The sequence below is a fragment of the Lactuca saligna genome, chromosome 8, assembly GCF_052625555.1.
Source record: "Lactuca saligna cultivar CGN05327 chromosome 8, ASM5262555v1, whole genome shotgun sequence".
Classification (NCBI taxonomy): Eukaryota; Viridiplantae; Streptophyta; class Magnoliopsida; order Asterales; family Asteraceae; genus Lactuca; species Lactuca saligna.
The window spans coordinates 12622986-12643061 of NC_136424.1; the positions used below are offsets into that span (position 1 = coordinate 12622986).

The window sequence follows — 20076 nt, forward strand, 5'->3', positions numbered from 1 at the left end:
ATGTCAATTAAAAACACAAGTAAAGGAAACAAAAGCACTTCATTGTTAACTTGTGATATTAAATCATTTTCAGAATAGAATAAGAATTTCCTTGATTCTAACAACAATGATTTGAAAACTTGTGATTTGGATATTTCAAGTTATCTATTAAAAATCAGAAAGAAAACACATAAATTGACTTTTTATCAAAAAAAAAACTTAATTTCAAAGAAGTGAAGATAATAACGAAATTTTACAATTTACACAAATCAAATTAACATGAATCAGAAATGAGATTAACACAAATTAGATGAATACAAATCAGAAATCATAGTGATGTTCCCTAAAATTAGATTAAATTAGAGTGATGTTGCCTAAATTAGTTAACACAAATACATGATCGACTATTAAAGGATTTTGTAACATCCCAAAATTCAAGATCAAAACTTTCAGTTTTAATTAAGTTATTATAAAACCAATAGTATAAATATAATACCATCTCATGTCAAAACCCAAAGTGTCAATAATCAAAACGTGTTATCATAAAACAATATCATAGTGTAATCCCAAAGATCTCATGTGCGGAAAACATAGTGTGATGCGCTGCGATCGCCGACTCATTTCCTTTGAAAATGAAGTACCTGAAACCGAAATTGAAAACCATAAACACGAAGCTTAGTGAGTTCCCCAAATACCACATACCATACATATCAACATACTGCCTAGCATATCTCGGTGCTGCCCTACCCATTCGGTCTCTTTCAACCTGATATTGTCTAGCATATAAGCATATAAATCACATAATATCATACATAACCATGAGCCATACATATATCATAATCAATAAAGATGTTATGTGCCAAACATAGTCTTGCCATTATGCCACGAGCCACCACGTGGTCTTTCTTGCCAAGCCAGGGGCTACCCCCTCGGTCTTACATACAAGTGCCAAGAGCCACCTCCTGATCTTCCATGCAAGCATCACAAAGACATCTATCATACATACCACTCTACTTAGCCAATTAGCATACATTGTGCCAAGAGCCACTTCCTGGTCTTTCATACATAATGCTTAGGGCTAACCCCCGGGTCTTCCTACCATACATAATAGCATACAGTGTGCCAGGAGCCACCTCCTGGTCTTTCATACATAATGCCTAGGGCTAACCCCCGGGTCTTCCTACCATACATAATAGCATACAATGTGCCAGGAGCCACCTCTTGGTCTTTCATATATATTATCTAGGGCTAACCCTCGGGTCTTCCTACCATACATAAACCAAATGGCCTGACATTGGTGCCTTAGACCCATACAAACATTGAGGAGACTCACCTTGCACTGCTGAAGTCCCGCAGACAAAACTCTAGCTGCTGGATGACAGATTCTCGAACTGTCAACATCAAAATAACACCCAATTAATAATTGGGTTCCAATACATAACCATAAGTCCATGCTTGGGGTAAATGACTACTTTACTCCCCATCTTAGCTTGATTCAAGCTCAAGGCCCAATCTAAAGGCCCTAAATTCAAACTATGAATCAAGACCCAACACATGGCCTAATTTTCCAAATTGGGCCCAAACCTCTACATGGTCTTACTCTAAGGCCCAACCATTTAGTACAATCTAAACTTTTGGTATTCCAATGGTCCAACCTTTCATAATCCTCAAGGCCCAGATTATGTCCCATCTATGGCCTAAGTTTCCAAATTGGGCCCAACCCCTCATAGGGGCCTTAACCTAAATCCCATCTAAATATTATAGTCCATATGATTATTCTTGGATGACCCATCAATAGCCCAATCACCAAAGCCTAATAGAAAGGCCCATCTCGAGGCCCAATTTAAAATTAGGGTTTCTTACATGAAATGATGATTAGGGTTAAGTGTTTCTTATTTAACCCATTAAGGACTTAATCCATTAAGTCCATCACTCTACTAGATAACTCATATGGTGTGGTAGGGCTTAATACATAATCCCAATATGTTTGTCCAAAATGCGGCTCTCAACAATCCGAAGCCCATATATCCAAAATTAGGGTTTTCTAAACCCTAATTAGGGTTTCCCACCCATCACAACCCAATTAGGCCCAAAAACTAAGTCTTTAGGCCTATTAGGGTTTCATTAGGTCAATTAGGGTTGTCCTAAGTCTGGCATCACTTACTACAACATCGGGTAGTGGTGGTCAGCGGCGGCAGCCACCACCTCACGATGGCGGTTATGATTCTAGTCCAATTATTTCCAAGCATCAAATACAAGCTAAACACAAGTAAAAGCACACTGCCATCCAACACGATGGTCGGTGGCGGCAGAAGGTGGCAGCCACCACCTCATGTTGGTGGTTATGAATTTCTTGGTTCTTCCGTCACTAATTACAATTATACAATACAAAATCCCAAAATAAACATACACACACGATGAGATAAACACATACACACAACCACCCTTGTGGTGGTACAAGGTGGCAACCACCATGGTTGGCGGCCATAGTGGTTATCTTCTTAGTTTTTCGGCCATCAAACACCATATACAACACTCCATCGGCAATAAACACACATAACACCAAAACATGCATATCCATCGCCAAAAATGCACTAATCTCGGACATCTATGTGGTTACGAACGTAAAAGCCGCAGTGGAATAGTCGTCGAAACCACAGCAACGACGCAACACCGGAACAGAAACGAAGAAGGAGGAGAAGAAGAACAATACAACAGGGAGGTGATGGTTATCCTCCATCTAGAACAGCAGCAACGGGTCATGCTATCACAAACCTCCACTGCCCACGGTTGGACATCGACTTTGTAGCTTGTAGTTTCGCCGATAACAAAACAACGAAGATGATTGACAGTCCTTGTGTGATACCGGCGGTGAGAATGGTAGCGAAACAGAAGAAGAGATGAGGTGTTTCCGGGAATGGCAGCAACATTTGTCACGACGTCGGTCTTCAGCAAAATTTTGGTTTCTCCGGCGGTAACCATGGTGACATTGGACCGGTGTTTTGTAACCTCGACAATGGGAGTGGCGACGCAGGCCGGAAAGGTAGAAACGGGTTGGCAGCTGGAAGATGACCAGCTAGGGTTAGGGTTTACCCCTTATATGTGGAAGCGCTTGGAGGGTGATGGGTGAAACCCGTATCCCATGTAACTTCATATAGATATGATGCTTCCAGCCCCTCCCATACATAATCTTTTCAAAATAAATCCCTAAGCTACCATTCAGCCCTCGGCATTCCATAAATCTTCCAATTTAAGTCCCACATTTACCAAACATCCCTTAGCTTTCAAGATTCTTCGCAAAGCCAATCCAGAATTTACCCTTTTAAACCAAAAAACCTCAATTATGACATATTCAACCCTTCCTTCTCTTTTTCTATCAAATCAAATCCAAATTTACCCAAATAGCCCCTCTTCTACAAAATATTTTCAATATAAGTCCAAAAACTACAAAACAAGCCCAATTGATTATCCTTTAGGTATATGTTCATATATTCTTACACTACTAACCCCGAAAAGCACTCTTTAGACCTCTACAACAAATTATAATGCGAATTTCGCACTCTTCACTAAACTCTATATTTAATTATAGACATATATTGGAATAAAATAATACTTCAAACACATCTTCGTATTTTAGGGTTTGTCTTCGAAACGGAGTGTTACAGATGTGTAAAATCAAATTATCATAATCGATGTATTAAGAAAGATTGAAATCAGAACCAGAAAACATGATTTGACATCGGAATTCAAAAGATTGCATGAACAAAAAAAATCATAATTTCTTTATTATGAATATATTTTTTGTTACCGTTGAAAGAATCAAAATTGATTCATGAAGTTTTTCAATTGATAACAGTAAGAAGCCCAATGTGATAATTATTCCAAATGAATTGCAGGCCCCTTAATATTATTCACTATTCTTCCTTATGTGACCTTGCTTCCACTCTAAGTAGACTTCAACAATAGTCCCTGAGTTGCTCCTACAAGATCACAGAGAAAAGAGGCAGTCAGCCGTTTCCCGGGAGGGGCCTCCCGGAAAGACACTCTGATGGTCAAGTCAGTAGGGTTTAAAGAGTGTGTATGTGTGGAGCTTGGAAAATGTGTCTTACCTGTCGGGGTCATGTGTTTTTCCTTTTATACTCAATAATCCCGCTCGTCCGTACGAGACAGGATCTCTTGAGCCGATAGGATCCGAGGAGCTGATTGGAGGATCACTCTCCTCTACTTGTTAGAGCGATGTCATTGGTCCTACCAGTAATGCTCTGATCCCTTGGTTTGTCCTCTAGCCGTATCTTTTGTCATGGAGCTCTGGGGTGCCTTTGGCGGGCACGAGCCTCTTGCGAGGACGCCTTTGACGGGCACTTTCCTTTTACTAGAGCTCCCTGCCCTTGGTGGCGCTGGCGGATGCTAAGCCCGATGGGCCTGATCTGCCGGATGCGCCAACCTTCTGAGCTGGGTGCAGCCCTTTTGTGCTAGCTAGGGCATGTTATCAAGTCCCCCAGTCCAGTAGACATAGCGTTGTTGCGCTAGCTACGATGTTCTAGACTTAATTTCTCTATACATGCCTATTTTTTATTCGCCCATCGTTCCGGTTTTTAATGGTGACGTGGTCGCTCATCATGGCTGGCGGTTACATCATGTGTCAGAGATTTTGAATATCCCGCATTTCCTCTTCTCATATAAGGGCATTTATGATCATTTTTCTTTTCCCTCACGTTTCCTCTTCTTTTGTTCACTTTTCTTCTTCCATTCTTTCCTTCTCTTCTTCTATGGCTAATTCATCTGGAAATCTTCCTTCTAATGTTGAGTATCAGTATTTGGAGGAAACCTGTGGTCTTTCTTCAGCGGATGGGGCGTGAAAATCTTTTCTTTACATGTCTGTTGTCTTTTGAACCAGTACTACTGAACTCTTATTTTGCTTGGTGTTGCGATCCTTAGGCCCTATTGTACTGGATGTGTTTGTTTAATGTATGTTGGGTTTCTTTCGTTATTGCTCTGTGCATTTTCAGTTTAGTCTGCTAATTTGGTGGATGGGACCATTCGTTTGGCGGTTTTAGTGTTGATCCATGGTTGATACGCCAATTTTTTTGCTTGATATACTATATATCAATACTGAGTATGCGCTTGATACATTGGGCGTTTTGTGCTAAGCGTGTTCTTAATACACTGAGCATTTAATCATCAATGCACTGAGCATGAGAATTTTCATGCTTTAATATTCTAGGTGTTAATATTAATATGTTGGGGATGCTCTTAATGCACTAAGCACTGGTCATCACCACACCAGGTACGAGGATTTTGCGTTTAATACACTAGGTATTTAATGATAATGTGTGCTTAATACACTAAGTATTCAATCATCAATACACTAAGTATGAGATTTTGGTGCTTGATACACTAAGTATTTAATAATAATGTGTGCTTAATTCACTAAGTATTCAATCATCAATACACTAAGTATGAGAGTTTTACGCTTAATACACTAAGTATTTAATAATAATGTGTCGATCATGCGCTTACTGCACTGAGTATTTGAGCGCGGGGAGTTTGCTCTTTGATGCACTAAGTATTTTCTTGAGCACTATGGTTGCATAATCTGCCCTAGATGTGTTAGGTGAAGGGTCCGGGCTTGCCGGCTTAGGCGCTAACCGTTCGTGTTCATCAGAAGTAGAATTTACTTAGGTTTCTTGTGTTCCAAGTTCTTAGAATTTCCCTTCCCTCCATTGTTTCCAGTGGGTATGCTCCGTTGCGGTTTGCTTCAATAACTTTATATGGTCCCTCCCACACGGGGCCCAATTTTCCTTGCAGCTGGGCTCAACTTGCTTTATTCCGCCTCAACATATAATCCCCCACTTTGAATGCCTTTTCTTTGACCCTCTGGTTGTAATATTTCTCTACGACGTGCTTGTACGTAGCCCGCCGTACCCCTGACCGTTCTCGTCGCTCTTCGAGAAGATCTGTGACACCCCCGAACCAGACGGCGGAAACGTCCGGGGGCTGTTGTGACTCAATTGAATATCATCACAATAAATATACATGAAACATAACATTATACATCACCAAGCATTGGAATGATACAACTGGTAGCGTTTACATCCATTACATTGTTTCAAAATATTACATTCCAAAATACATGGTTCATTGTTACTTAAACAACCGCAAAACAATCATAGAGTACAGTCCTTTCTTCACTTATTTGTTACCTGAGAATACAAGTATTTTGAAAAACGTCAACACGTGAAATGTTGGTGAGTTCATAAGTAATGTTTGAAATCCAAAGTTTGTAATGTTTTGAAAAACCACCAGAAAATCCGATATTTTCTGAAAATAGAATAGCGTAAAAATATGTGAAGATCCGTGAGTATGCTTGTTTGAATTCTATAGATGTAAGCGTAAGAGTTGTGAAATTCGACATGTAGTTCATAAGTGTACATGTTGAAAACCCTAGGAAAACCCGACGTTTTCCTATCACTTTGCTTTACTTAGTTTGTGAACTGTTATTTCGTTACGTTAGAGGTGTTCATTGAGCTCCGGAGGCATTGAGTATACAGAGAGTGGTTAATTGTTGCAACGTACGTTAATGAAAACATCCAGTTGACAACCGTGCTAGCGATCCCTTAGGCGTCACTCGCAGTTATTCACGCAACTCAATCCTCCCGGACTTGTGTAGTCCCACGACCGAGGAGAAAAAGTGAAGGTGCGAAACCCTCGGTATTTCCCTACGTCGTTCAAGACCATTGCAATTGCGAAGGGCCCGGAGCCCAACCCGCAATCGTGAGTTCCTGACTTTACTAGCAGCACTGAAGGACCCTTGGGGACCAGCAGCATGTTTGCCATTGAAAGTCCTTTTACACGTGGTCGAGTCGTATTAGACCCAACTACATGTAAGCAAGTATCCTTTGGGCCTAAAGATCATGTCATCGGGCTAGCTAGGCTCGACAAGCATGATTTGCAACTTTTGGGCCTAAGGAGTGTACGTCGACGTATTGAGTAATTCCACGAGAGTAAAGAGTTCCAAGAGTTCCATATGTGTATTGAGCGTTGTAGTGTTAGTAGTTTTGGATTTGTTATTGATTCGAGACCGAATCAATTCGTTTGGTAACGATTGTTGGTGATATTGTGTATTGTAATCCATCGAGAGTCGTAGTGTCAATCTTTGTTCACAACGAGTGTATTGAATTATTATTGAAAATTTTCTGTTTACAACCCCTCTTTATTTTGTAAATTTTTTTTTTCACCCCTTTAGGTAAAATAATTTCCGGTTTAGTCCTTAAACCATTTTTCTTGACATGTTAACACCAAAAATTATTGAAATTAATATTTTTCAGCATATTTTTCATTGAAAACAGTTTAAGTCCCTGAAATTGCAGTTTTCTCGGTTGTAACCCCTCTTTTTCGCAATTTTTACATTTTTGGCCCAAATTGGAAATTTTTTGCAACTTTGGTCCTTTTTAAATTTGAAAAGCATTTTAAACCTTTGAAAAGTACTTGTGACACTAGTGGTACATTGTTTTACAGAAAAAAACAGTTTTGACCCTCCAAAACAGAAAATTTCGCATAATGGGCTCTATTGGCCGAAATTGTCATTTTTAGCCCATTAAGCTTGAAATTTATGCTTTTAATCCTCCAAATAGTATATTTTCAGAAAATACATTATGGAAACTGTTTTGACTCATCTCACCCATCAGATTTCGAAATATTTCATTTTAGGCCCTTCAACTTTGTATTTTTAACATTTTGTGTCAAAAAAATGAGTTTTTAGCCCAAAATAAGTGTTGTCAAGCCATTTGGCTATTTTTCTTGGTGTACTTTGCATGTAGTAGTATATTTTATGATAGTATAAAATATATCTCGGTTTTTAGCAATTCATAACTAGATCTAGCATCAAAATCATACAAAACATACATATAAGCATAGAAATCAACCAAAACATACACATAATGATGGATCTACACCTTTGCTTGTATTCTCCCCCACAAAAACTTATAAAAACCGAAAATAAGGGGGTATGAAGCTCACCTTGGGTGTTGATTTGGTTTTTGAAGAAATAATGGAAGAAATGAAGTGATTTTTGGCCTTAGCACCCTTTTCTTGAAGATCTCGAGTTTGGTGACTTCTAAGGTGCATGATCACAAGTTGGAATAGATTTAGAAGAGATTTTTGATGAAATGAAGTAGCTAGATCATGGATTAGTCATCAACTTACCTTAGATGATGATTTTGGTGATGGATTCTCCTTGAAAGCTCCTTAAATCTCGAAATTATGGAGGAGGAATAAGAGAGTATCTTTGAGAGAAGAATGAGTGAATTTTGTGTGTGTGTTTGAATATGGCTGAGAGCAAGAGAGAGAGGGAGAATAAGAGAGATGCATGAAAGGATGGTGCATGGAAGTATGGGTCTCTTGCATGGAAGTCCTTTGGTTACTAGTGAGGTGGCAAGCAAATAGTCAACTCTTCCATTTCTTCTTGGACTTGGGCCTTGGGCCGAGAGTTTGGAAGGGAAAAGGAAAAATTTGGGCTTTTTTTTGCCCCTAAGCCCAATATGAGAGTGTTTTTTGGGTATGTTTTAAGCCTAAAAGAATGTGGTAGGATTTTTTTTTGCATTTTTGTTGGACTAGTTTAGGTTATTCGTGGATCTAAGCTTTTAATTCCTTTCATTCTAGGCCCAATATGGCCCAAAATATTGAAATAAATAGATGTGGGTCCAATTAGATCCCATTTAAGGGTTCTAAGCCCATGATAGTCAAATTGGAAGCTTATTGGTCCATTTAGGTCCAATAAGGAAGTCCTAGTCCAAAATGGACCTAATCAAGAACTTCTAGGGTTTCCAATTGCTTGATGTAGTGAATTGGGGTTTAGTTTTCCATTGTGTAAGCATCATACATGCTCTTGAGTTTTTGAATTCAACATTTACTTGAGTATAGTGATTACAAGACACAAAATTTCTAGTTGTGACATCATCCCCCCGTTAGAGGGAATTTCGTCCCGAAATTCTGTTTGAAAGCTAGATTTGAGAATACTAGAATAGGTGAGGGTACTTTTGCTTCATTTGGTCTTCGCGTTCCCACGTGAATTCTGGCCCACGCTTTGCATTCCACCGTACTTTCACGATCGGGATGCGACTTTGCTTAGTACGCTTCACCTCCCTGTCCATGATTTCAATTGGTTCTTCAGTGAACAGGAGATTCTCGTTGATTTCGATTTCGTCAAGAGGAATGACAAGGGTTTCATCTGATAGGCACTTCTTCAGATTAGAGACATGAAACACAGGGTGTACACCGTTTAGCTCTGCGGGTAGTTGCAGTCTGTATGCTACTGGACCAATTCGGGCGATGATTTCGAAAGGTCCAATGTATCGTGGATTTAGTTTTCCCCGCTTCCCAAAACGAATAACTCCTTTCCAGGGTGAGACTTTTAACAGTACTCGATCACCGACCTGAAATTCTAAAGGCTTTCGCCGTTTATCAGCGTAGCTCTTTTGTCGGTCACGCGATGCTTGCAATCGAGCTCTGATTTGAACGATCTTTTCCGTGGTTTCACGGATGATCTCCGGTCCCGTTAGTGCTTTGTCCGACGTATGTGTTTTTGCTAGCTGGGTGTCACCTACTTCAGCCCAACATAACGGTGATCTACATTTACGCCCGTACAGTGCTTCGAAAGGAGCCACATTGATGCTTTAATGGTAACTATTGTTGTATGAGAACTCGATTAAGGGTAGGTGGGTATCCCAAGACTTTCCAAAGTCTATCACGCATGCGCGGAGCATATCTTCGAGCGTTTGGATGGTTCGCTCGCTTTGACCATCCGTTTGTGGATGATAAGCGGTGCTCATGTCGAGGTTTGTTCCCATCGCCTTATGGAGTGATTGCCAAAATCGTGACGTGAAACTACTGTCCCTATCCGAGATGATAGATGTTGGTATTCCGTGGAGTCTCACGATCTCTCGAATGTATAAACGCGTCAATCTCTCCATCTTGTAAGATTCTTTAATTGGCAGGAAATGGGCAGATTTCGTCAGTCGGTCGATTATTACCCATATGGTGTCTAATCCATCCGACGTTTTGGGTAGCTTAGTCACGAAATCCATAGAAATCCCCTCCCATTTCCACTCAGGGATTGCCGGTTGCTGTAACAATCCTGAGGGTTTCTGGTATTCCACCTTTACTTTGGCGCACGTAAGGCACTTACTGACGTAGGTCGCGATTTCCGCCTTCATGTTAGGCCACCAATAGTGTTGTTTAATATCCAAATACATCTTATCGGAACCGGGATGAATGGAGTATCGCGTCTTGTGGGCTTCCTTCATGACAACATCTCTAAACCATCCAAGTTTAGGGACCCAAATACGGTTCATGAAATAGTATACTCCATTCTCCTTTGCCTCCAGGTTCTTTTCCATTCCGCGCAATACTTCGCTTGCTCTATTTTCCGTCTTCATGGCCTCTGACTGGACAACTGCAATTTGAGTGGCCAGGTGAGATTGAATGGTTATCGAGAGAGTTTTAGTACAACGATTAGAGTACTCCTTCCGACTTAATGCATCAGCTACCACGTTGGCCTTGCCTGGGTGGTACTTAATCTCACACTCATAATTGTTTAGCAATTCAACCCATCTTCGTTGCCTCATGTTCAACTCCTTTTGGTTCAAGATGTTTTGGAGACTCTTGTGATCCATGAAGACGGTGCACTTTGTACCGTAAAGGTAATGCCTCCAAATCTTTAGGGCAAAGACTACAGCTCCCAACTCTAGGTCATGGGTCGTATAGTTTACTTCATGCGTCTTTAGTTGGCGGGATGCGTAGGCTATCACTCTCCCACGTTGCATGAGAACGCAACCTAAGCCCTGATTTGATGCGTCGCAGTAGACTACAAAATCTTCCGTTCCTTCAGGAAGAGGTATTACAGGTGCGCTACAGAGAGATTGTTTCAAGGTTCGAAACGCAATCTCTTGTTTGTCTGTCCATTTGAATGGTACGCCCTTTTGCGTAAGCGAGGTAAGTGGCTTGGCGATCTTAGAGAAGTTTTGAATGAATCTCCTATAATAGCCTGCTAAACCCAAGAATTGACGAATTTCTGTGGGCGTTGTCGGGATTGCCCATCCTTCTACAGCTTTGACCTTAGAGGGATCCACATGGATTCCATCTTGGCTGACTACATGACCTAGGAAGTTCACACTCCGCAGCCAGAACTCACACTTGGAGAGTTTGGCATAAAGCTTTTCTGATCGCAGAGTTTCTAAGACTTGTCGAAGATGTTGGCCATGATCTTCCTTGCTTCGAGAATAGACGAGGATGTCATCGATAAAAACAATGACAAAGTTGTCGAGGAACGGTCGGCAGATTCGATTCATTAGGTCCATAAATGCGGCAGGGGCATTCATTAGACCGAAGGGTATTACGACAAATTCATAATGTCCGTAGCGAGTTCGGAAAGCGGTTTTTGGAATATCCTCTTCCCGGACTTTGAGTTGGTGGTATCCGGACCGTAGATCTATTTTAGAAAAATAACTAGCTCCTTGGAGCTGGTCAAATAGGTCGTCGATTCGTGGGAGTGGGTAGCGGTTCTTGATTGTGAGTTTATTTAACTCTCTGTAATCAATGCACATTCTAAAAGATCCGTCCTTCTTTTTGACAAAGAGCACCGGAGCTCCCCATGGCGAGTAACTAGGTCGAATAAATCCCTTGTCCAAAAGTTCGCTGAGTTGGCTGGATAATTCCTGCATCTCGGCAGGAGCTAGCCGGTAGGGTGATTTAGCGAGAGGAGTTGCTCCTGGAATGAGGTCGATTCGAAACTCAACCTATCTCTCTGGGGGTACTCCCGGAAGATCTTCAGGAAACACGTCCGGAAATTCACACGCTACGGGAATGTCTCGAACGTTAATCTCCTCCTTGGTTTTATCCACCACATGAGCCAAGGACGCCAGATTGTTCCTTCGTAGATATTTTTGTGCCTTGATGCACGAAACGAGGCGAATGTTCATGCTAGATTTATCTCCGTAAATTACTAAGGTTTCGTGATTTGGAAGACGAAGACGAACGACCTTCTCGTGGCACATAATTTCAGCATGGTGGGGGCTTAACCAGTCCATGCCGATGATCACATCGAAACTCCTAATTGACACTGGCATTAGATCTATTCGAAAGACGTGTTGATTAAGGGTTAGGGTACATCCGGTGTAGATTTCCCCAGTGGATTCGGTTTTCCCATTGGCCATTTCCACCGTATAGGTTTCATTTAGCTTTTGGGGCAGTTGTTTTAATAAATGTTTAAACTTATTGCTTACGAAACTTCGCTCTGATCCGGTGTCAAATAAGATGCATGCATAAGTGTGGTTTAAGGGAAACGTACCGGTAACAACAGAGGGGTCTTGAATAGCCTCTCCCTGACCCATGGTCAACATCCTTCCTGTTCCTCCATTTCTTAAATTGTTGTTGTTAGGACAGTCTCGGCGGATGTGTCCAGTCCTCCCACATCCGAAGCAGGTGTGGCTAGGCCCTGCGTTATTGTCGCCGGCATTGATGTTGTTGTTGCTGCGATGGTTGTTGTTGCTGGTTCCCTGATTTTGGTTCTGGGGAGGGTAAGTCTTGCAGTACTTTGCAGTGTGTCCCCTTCGGTTGCAACTGGTGCACTGGAAATCCTTGCATTCTCCATTGTGGTGGAAACCACACTTGTTGCATTTGGGAAGATTACCGGAATAAGGTCTGGAAGCATTTGAAGTGGCTGAGGTTGGAGCATGTGGTGCGGCTGGAACCGGTGCGGTAACAGCATTAACCGCCACTGTCTGCTGCTTCTTGGAGGTGTCGGGGCCCTGGCGCCCCTTCCTCTTATTGTTCTTTCCCTTCTTGCCATCACCTTCCTTCGTCTTCTCAGTCTCCACTGGCTTCTCTCCCTTCTTGTTGTTATGGTCATACAGCTTCTTTGCCAATCTTTTCGCACTGTCAAATGTTTCGGGGTTTGCAGCTATCACATTTTCTTGAATTGGTGATGTTAGTCCCCAGATGAATCGCTCAATCTTCTTTCCTTCCGAGGTGATCATACCCGGGCACAGCAGAGATAGTTCGCTAAATCTCGATATGTAGGCATCGATATTCGCATTCTGCACAGTGAGGTTCCATAGCTCTTGCTCCATCTTCTGTATTTCGCCTCGTGGGCAGTACTCAGCCATTAACATTTCTTTCATCTCTGCCCACGGCATAGAGTTGGCTACAGGGAGCGTCATGGATTCTACATGTCCGTTCCACCAGGTGAGCGCTTGATCCACAAATGTGCAGGCCGTAAACTTCACCTTCATGTGCTCAGGGCAGTCGCATATCTCGAATACCGACTCCACCTTTTCGATCTATCGCTTCAGAGTGATCACCCCTCCAGTGCCATTAAAATTTCGTGGTTTGGCGTTTGTGAAGTCCTTGTAGGTACATGTCTTGGTGGGTCCTTGATTCATTCCATTGTTCGAACTGCCGGCTCCTTGCGCATTGACTCCTCCATTGTTCCCTTGATGAATTTGCACAATCGCTGCAGTGACTGCTGTAGATACAGCTGCCTGGAACGCGGCTGAGTCAACTTCAGGTGGGGTTGGTCCTGGGTTTCCGCGAGTAGGTCGGGGAGGCATCTTTCTGTCACAAAACGGAAAGATGTTGAGGGTATGTTGTTTCTGTGAGGTCGTGATCCTACTGACTAGGTGCATGGTACGAACTTAAACACTACTACCACTGACCAATCAATCATAATTTCTCAACACATAGCAATTTGTAATATCGTAACAAAACACGTAAAAATTTATTAATATTATCCGCATTTGATACATGAAAATTTTGCTCGTAAGAGCCTACATGAGTGATACTAGTTCGACAGCATAACGGCTCTATGAGTAGTGTAGTCACTTAAACATAGAGTCGGAGTACATAGCATATTTCCTAACGACCTACTAAGATAAGTCTATCCCTAACCACGATGAGCTGCGTCCTATTATAACGGTGAAATCATATGCCGAAGTGTTGAGCCAACAGCTGAGCCATCTCAGTCATGTCTACAATGACCTCAATTCTCTCATGCTCTGCTTGCACGGCACGTGCTTCCATGGCGAACAGTTGTTGCCGCAAGTCGGCAATCTCGGCTTCTGGGGAGCGAGTCTCCCTTGCAGGATTCACTGGTGGGATGTGGTGATCCTGTTGCACTTTACTAACAGGAGATGCGACATGATCTACGTCCGGGGCCTGATCCTCTTCCATGTCATCGTTGGTCTCCTCGAACTCGTAGTCGGTGTCCATGTACTCGTCAGGTTCAACGCCGTGGAATCCCTCTTGATTCCCTTCTGGTTCGTCTTCGAGTATCCCGTGGGCCCCTAGGGCTTGGTGAAACTGAATGCCCCGATGCTCTCCCTCCATGAAGACTGGGAGAAAGTATACGAATAAGCTATCACATTCCTACGACTCTACCGCTATTGCACAAGCTAAACATGCGTTCTCTTTTCGGTAGTAGGGGTATAGTTTTAGATTCCCTAGCTATCCTGATCTCATCAGAACGTGTGTTAGTTATACTTTGGAGAGAGTGTAGTTGATCAGGCTACATCCACTCCTTGGTACCACTAGGAACAGTCCTGAATTTAACCGAGATACTAGTATTATTTTTGTGTGGTTCGGCGTTATGTTCCTATTCCTAATGAAAGCAAGGGTGTTTTATTTACTTGTTTTGTTCAGAGTTATTTTAGTCCCTCTTTTTGGTTTATAGTTGCATATCAATGTGTGGCTAGATATGCTAGTTCACTATAAACAAAGCTTTGATACCAACCTGTCACACCCCCGAACCAGACGGCGGAAACGTCCGGGGGCTGTTGTGACTCAATTGAATACCATCACAATGAATATACATGAAACATAACATTATACATCACCAAGCATTGGAATGATACAACTAGTAGCGTTTACATCAATTACATTGTTTCAAAATATTACATTCCAAAATACATGGTTCATTGTTACTTAAACAACCGCAAAATAATCATAGAGTACAGTCCTTTCTTCACTTATCTGTTACCTGAGAATACAAGTATTTTGAAAAACGTCAACACGTGAAATGTAGGTGAGTTCATAAGTAATGTTTGAAATCCAAAGTTTGTAATGTTTTGAAAAACCACCAGAAAATCCGATATTTTCTGAAAATAGAATAGCGTAAAAATATGTGAAGATCCGTGAGTATGCTTGTTTGAATTCTATAGATGTAAGCGTAAGAGTTGTGAAATTCGACATGTAGTTCATAAGTGTACTTGTTGAAAACCCGAGGAAAACCCGACGTTTTCCTATCACTTTGCTTTACTTAGTTTGTGAATTGTTATTTCGTTACGTTAGAGGTGTTCGTTGAGCTCCGGAGGCATTGAGTATACAGAGAGTGGTGAATTGTTGTAACGTACGTTAATGAAAACGTCCAGTTGACAACCGTGCTAGCGATCCCTTAGGCGTCATTCGCAGTTATTCACGCAACTCAATCCTCCCGGACTTGTGTAGTCCCACGACCGAGGAGAAAAAGTGAAGGTGCGAAACCCTCGGTATTTCCCTACGTCGTTCAAGACCATTGCAATTGCGAAGGGCCCGGAGCCCAACCCGCAATCGTGAGTTCCTGACTTTACTAGCAGCACTGAAGGACCCTTGGGGACCAGCAGCATGTTTGCCATTGAAAGTCCTTTTACACGTGGTCGAGTCGTATTAGACCCAACTACATGTAAGCAAGTATCCTTTGGGCCTAAAGATCATGTCATCGGGCTAGCTAGGCTCGACAAGCATGATTTGCAACTTTTGGGCCTAAGGAGTGTATGTCGACGTATTGAGTAATTCCACGAGAGTAAAGAGTTCCAAGAGTTCCATATGTGTATTGAGCGTTGTAGTGTTAGTAGTTTTGGATTTGTTATTGATTCGAGACCGAATCAATTCGTTTGGTAACGATTGTTGGTGATATTGTGTATTGTAATCCATCGAGAGTCGTAGTGTCAATCTTTGTTCACAACGAGTGTATTGAATTATTATTGAAAATTTTCTGTTTACAACCCCTCTTTATTTTGTAAATTTTTTTTTCACCCCTTTAGGTAAAATAATTTCCGGTTTAGTCCTTAAACCATTTTTCTTGACATGTTAACACCAAAAATTATTGAAATTAATATTTTTCAGCATATTTTTCATTGAAAACAGTTTAAGTCCCTGAAATTGCAGTTTTCTCGGTTGTAACCCCTCTTTTTCGCAATTTTTACATTTTTGGCCCAAATTGGAAATTTTTTGCAACTTTGGTCCTTTTTAAATTTGAAAAGCATTTTAAACCTTTGAAAAGTACTTGTGACACTAGTGGTACATTGTTTTACAGAAAAAAACAGTTTTGACCCTCCAAAACAGAAAATTTCGCATAATGGGCTCTATTGGCCGAAATTGTCATTTTTAGCCCATTAAGCTTGAAATTTATGCTTTTAATCCTCCAAATAGTATATTTTCAGAAAATACATTATGGAAACTGTTTTGACTCATCTCACCCATCAGATTTCGAAATATTTCATTTTAGGCCCTTCAACTTTGTATTTTTAACATTTTGTGTCAAAAAAATGAGTTTTTAGCCCAAAATAAGTGTTGTCAAGCCATTTGGCTATTTTTCTTGGTGTACTTTGCATGTAGTAGTATATTTTATGCTAGTATAAAATATATCTCGGTTTTTAGCAATTCATAACTAGATCTAGCATCAAAATCATACAAAACATACATATAAGCATAGAAATCAACCAAAACATACACATAATGATGGATCTACACCTTTGCTTGTATTCTCCCCCACAAAAACTTATAAAAACCGAAAATAAGGGGGTATGAAGCTCACCTTGGGTGTTGATTTGGTTTTTGAAGAAATAATGGAAGAAATGAAGTGATTTTTGGCCTTAGCACCCTTTTCTTGAAGATCTCGAGTTTGGTGACTTCTAAGGTGCATGATCACAAGTTGGAATAGATTTAGAAGAGATTTTTGATGAAATGAAGTAGCTAGATCATGGATTAGTCATCAACTTACCTTAGATGATGATTTTGGTGATGGATTCTCCTTGAAAGCTCCTTAAATCTCGAAATTATGGAGGAGGAATAAGAGAGTATCTTTGAGAGAAGAATGAGTGAATTTTGTGTGTGTGTTTGAATATGGCTGAGAGCAAGAGAGAGAGGGAGAAGAAGAGAGATGCATGAAAGGATGGTGCATGGAAGTATGGGTCTCTTGCATGGAAGTCCTTTGGTTACTAGTGAGGTGGCAAGCAAATAGTCAACTCTTCCATTTCTTCTTGGACTTGGGCCTTGGGCCGAGAGTTTGGAAGGGAAAAAGGAAAATTTTGGGCTTTTTTTTTTGCCCCTAAGCCCAATATGAGAGTTTGTTTGGGTATGTTTTAAGCCTAAAAGAATGTGGTAGGATTTTTTTTGCATTTTTGTTGGACTAGTTTAGGTTATTCGTGGATCTAAGCTTTTAATTCCTTTCATTCTAGGCCCAATATGGCCCAAAATATTGAAATAAATAGACGTGGGTCCAATTAGAGCCCATTTAAGGGTTCTAAGCCCATGATAGTCAAATTGGAAGCTTATTGGTCCATTTAGGTCCAATAAGGAAGTTCTAGTCCAAAATGGACCTAATCAAGAACTTCTAGGGTTTCCAATTGCTTGATGTAGTGAATTGGGGTTTAGTTTTCCATTGTGTAAGCATCATACATGCTCTTGAGTTTTTGAATTCAACATTTACTTGAGTATAGTGATTACAAGACACAAAATTTCTAGTTGTGACAAGATCTAGGCTCAGTCTTAGATCTTGGGAATTAGTTTCTTCCTTGACATGAATCACCCTCAAGGTGCATATCATTACTTCTACTAGAATCATCGCCTCCACCCCAGACAATAAGATAAACGACATTTCCTGCGTTCCTGTTCTTGACGTTGTCCTATATGACCATAGCATTGCGGGCAGTTCTTCGGCCCAATTCCCTTTAGCTTTCCCCAGTCTTTTCTTGATTCCACTTACGATTATCCGATTGGACACTTCTGTTTGGCCGTTTGATTGAGGATATGCTACTGACGTAAATCGTTGAGTGATCCCTTTTCTAACGCACCAGTCTCTGAAAGGGTTTTCCGTGAATTGAAACCCGTTATCGTTGATGAGTGTCTTGGGTGTTTCGAATCTGGTCAGTATGTTCTTCCATACGAATTTGATCATGTGCCTTCCTAATATGTGTGCGACTGGCTCGGCCTCGGTCCATTTCGTAAAGTAGTCGACCGCGACCACCATGTATTTTATTTTCCCCGGGGCTTCTAGGAACGGCCCCACAATATCTATCTACCATTGATAGAATGACCTTGGGCTGGAGATGTAAGTTAGAGGGCTGGGGGATTTCCTTGGAATGGTGAGTATGTTTGGCATTCTGCATATTTCCTTGTCAATTCCACCGCATCTTGGTACGTGGTAGGCCAATAAATTCCCGTGTGGGGCACCTTTCCTGTTATGGCGCGTGCCCCTTCATGCGCGCCCACCTGAACGGCATGTACCTCTTGGAGCGCTTCTTTTCCCCTGGCTTCATCCACACACTTCAACCAAGGCGTTGTAAACCCTTTCCTATACAGCTCCCCGTTCATAAGTGCATGCGATGGCGCTTTTATGCGTATCTTCCTTGCCTCTCCGTGGTTGTCTAGCAAAATGTCATGTTGTAGGTATTCTATTAGTGGGGTCATCCATGTGTCTCTAGTTGCTGCCAAGGTGTTTACTCGTTGTTCATCTATGCTTATTTCCTTGAATACTTCAACTAGGACCTTCTTGGACAAGTGGTCGAAACATGTTGATGCCAATTTGCTTAGGGCACCCGCCCTCCTATTTTCATTTCTTGGTATTTGTTTGATTGTGAACTCTGTAAAATATTTAGTGAGCCGCTGCACCATCTTGACGTATCTCTTTATCCTTTTATCTTTTTCGATGAAACTCCCATTAACTTGGTTGGCGGCCAGCCTTGAATCTGTCAGCGCTGTTACCGCTTCTGCTCCCATCTGCTTGGCCAGTTGTAGACCGTCGAGTAAATCTTTGTAATCAACCTCGTTATTCGAGGTGTAAAAATCGAAACGGAGTGCGTATGTGACCTCTTCTCCTTCCGGACTGGTTAGGATCAAGCCTGCCGCGAACCCTCTCTGATGGATGCCCAGTCTGTATACAACGTCCATTTTCCACTATCCTTTGGGGTTTTTTCCTGCCTCAGATATCTCTCATTGGGTCGTGCTTTTTCCTTACCCTGGAATTTCGAGTAAAAAATCTACAAGTGTCTGGCCCTTGATGCTTGTTTGCGGGCGGTAACTGATGTCGTGCTCGCCCAGTTCAATCGCCCATTTTGCTAGTCGACCTGAAGTTTCTGATTTGAGCAATATCTGTTTGATTAGGCAATTCGTCAAGACTTCGATATGGTGTGCCGGGAAATATTGCCTTAGTCTTCTGGCGGCGTAGATGAGTGTGAGGAGCAAATTTTCCAGAGCGGGGTAATTGAGTTCAGGGCCCTGTAATGCCCAAATGACAAAGTTGATTGGTTTCTGTTCTCCTTCTCTTTCTATAACCAACACAAATGAAATGGCTTCGGCCGAAGTTGATAAGTATATCTGTAACGTTTCTCCCGGGATAGGGTTGGCCAATGTGGGCAATTTTTGCAAGGCTTCTTTGATTTGTTGGAGGGCCGCCTCCACTACTGTTGTCTATTGAAAGTTGCTTTTCTCAATGCATCCTTTAAGCGTGTGAAAAGTGGCATGGCTTTGTCAGCTGATTTCGAGATGAAACGGCTAAGCGCGATAAGCTTTCCATTTAGGCCCTGTGTATCCCTTAGGGTACTTGGTAGCATTGTCTCCATGAATTTGTCTATCTTGATCAGGTCGGGTTGTATTCCCTTCCAATTTACGTAGTACCCTAGAAATTGCCCTTCTTCTACCCCAAAGGTTCACTTCCATGGGTTCCGCTTCATCCTGGCTTTCTCCAGCGTCTTGAAAGTTTCTTCAATATCTTCCAACAGTTTCATCTCATTTGGACTCTTGATGACCATGTCATTGATGTATACTTCTATGTTTCTTCCAATCTGC

The 20076-nt window shown here is 41.6% G+C and overlaps 1 protein-coding gene across 1 annotated transcript; it reads right to left on the reverse strand.

Moving 5' to 3' along the window:
* Positions 1-18345: 18345 nt before the first annotated feature.
* Positions 18346-19179, reverse strand: LOC145009405 (uncharacterized). The gene has a single exon (XM_078968107.1). The coding sequence runs from the start codon at positions 19177-19179 to the stop codon at positions 18346-18348; it is 834 nt and encodes a 277-aa protein (XP_078824233.1).
* Between the last annotated feature and the right edge of the window lie 897 nt (positions 19180-20076).

Excerpts from the sequence above, each read along its gene's own strand:
- LOC145009405 (XM_078968107.1), bottom strand. The coding sequence starts at position 19,179 with ATGGACGTTGTATACAGACTGGGCATCCATCAGAGAGGGTTCGCGGCA.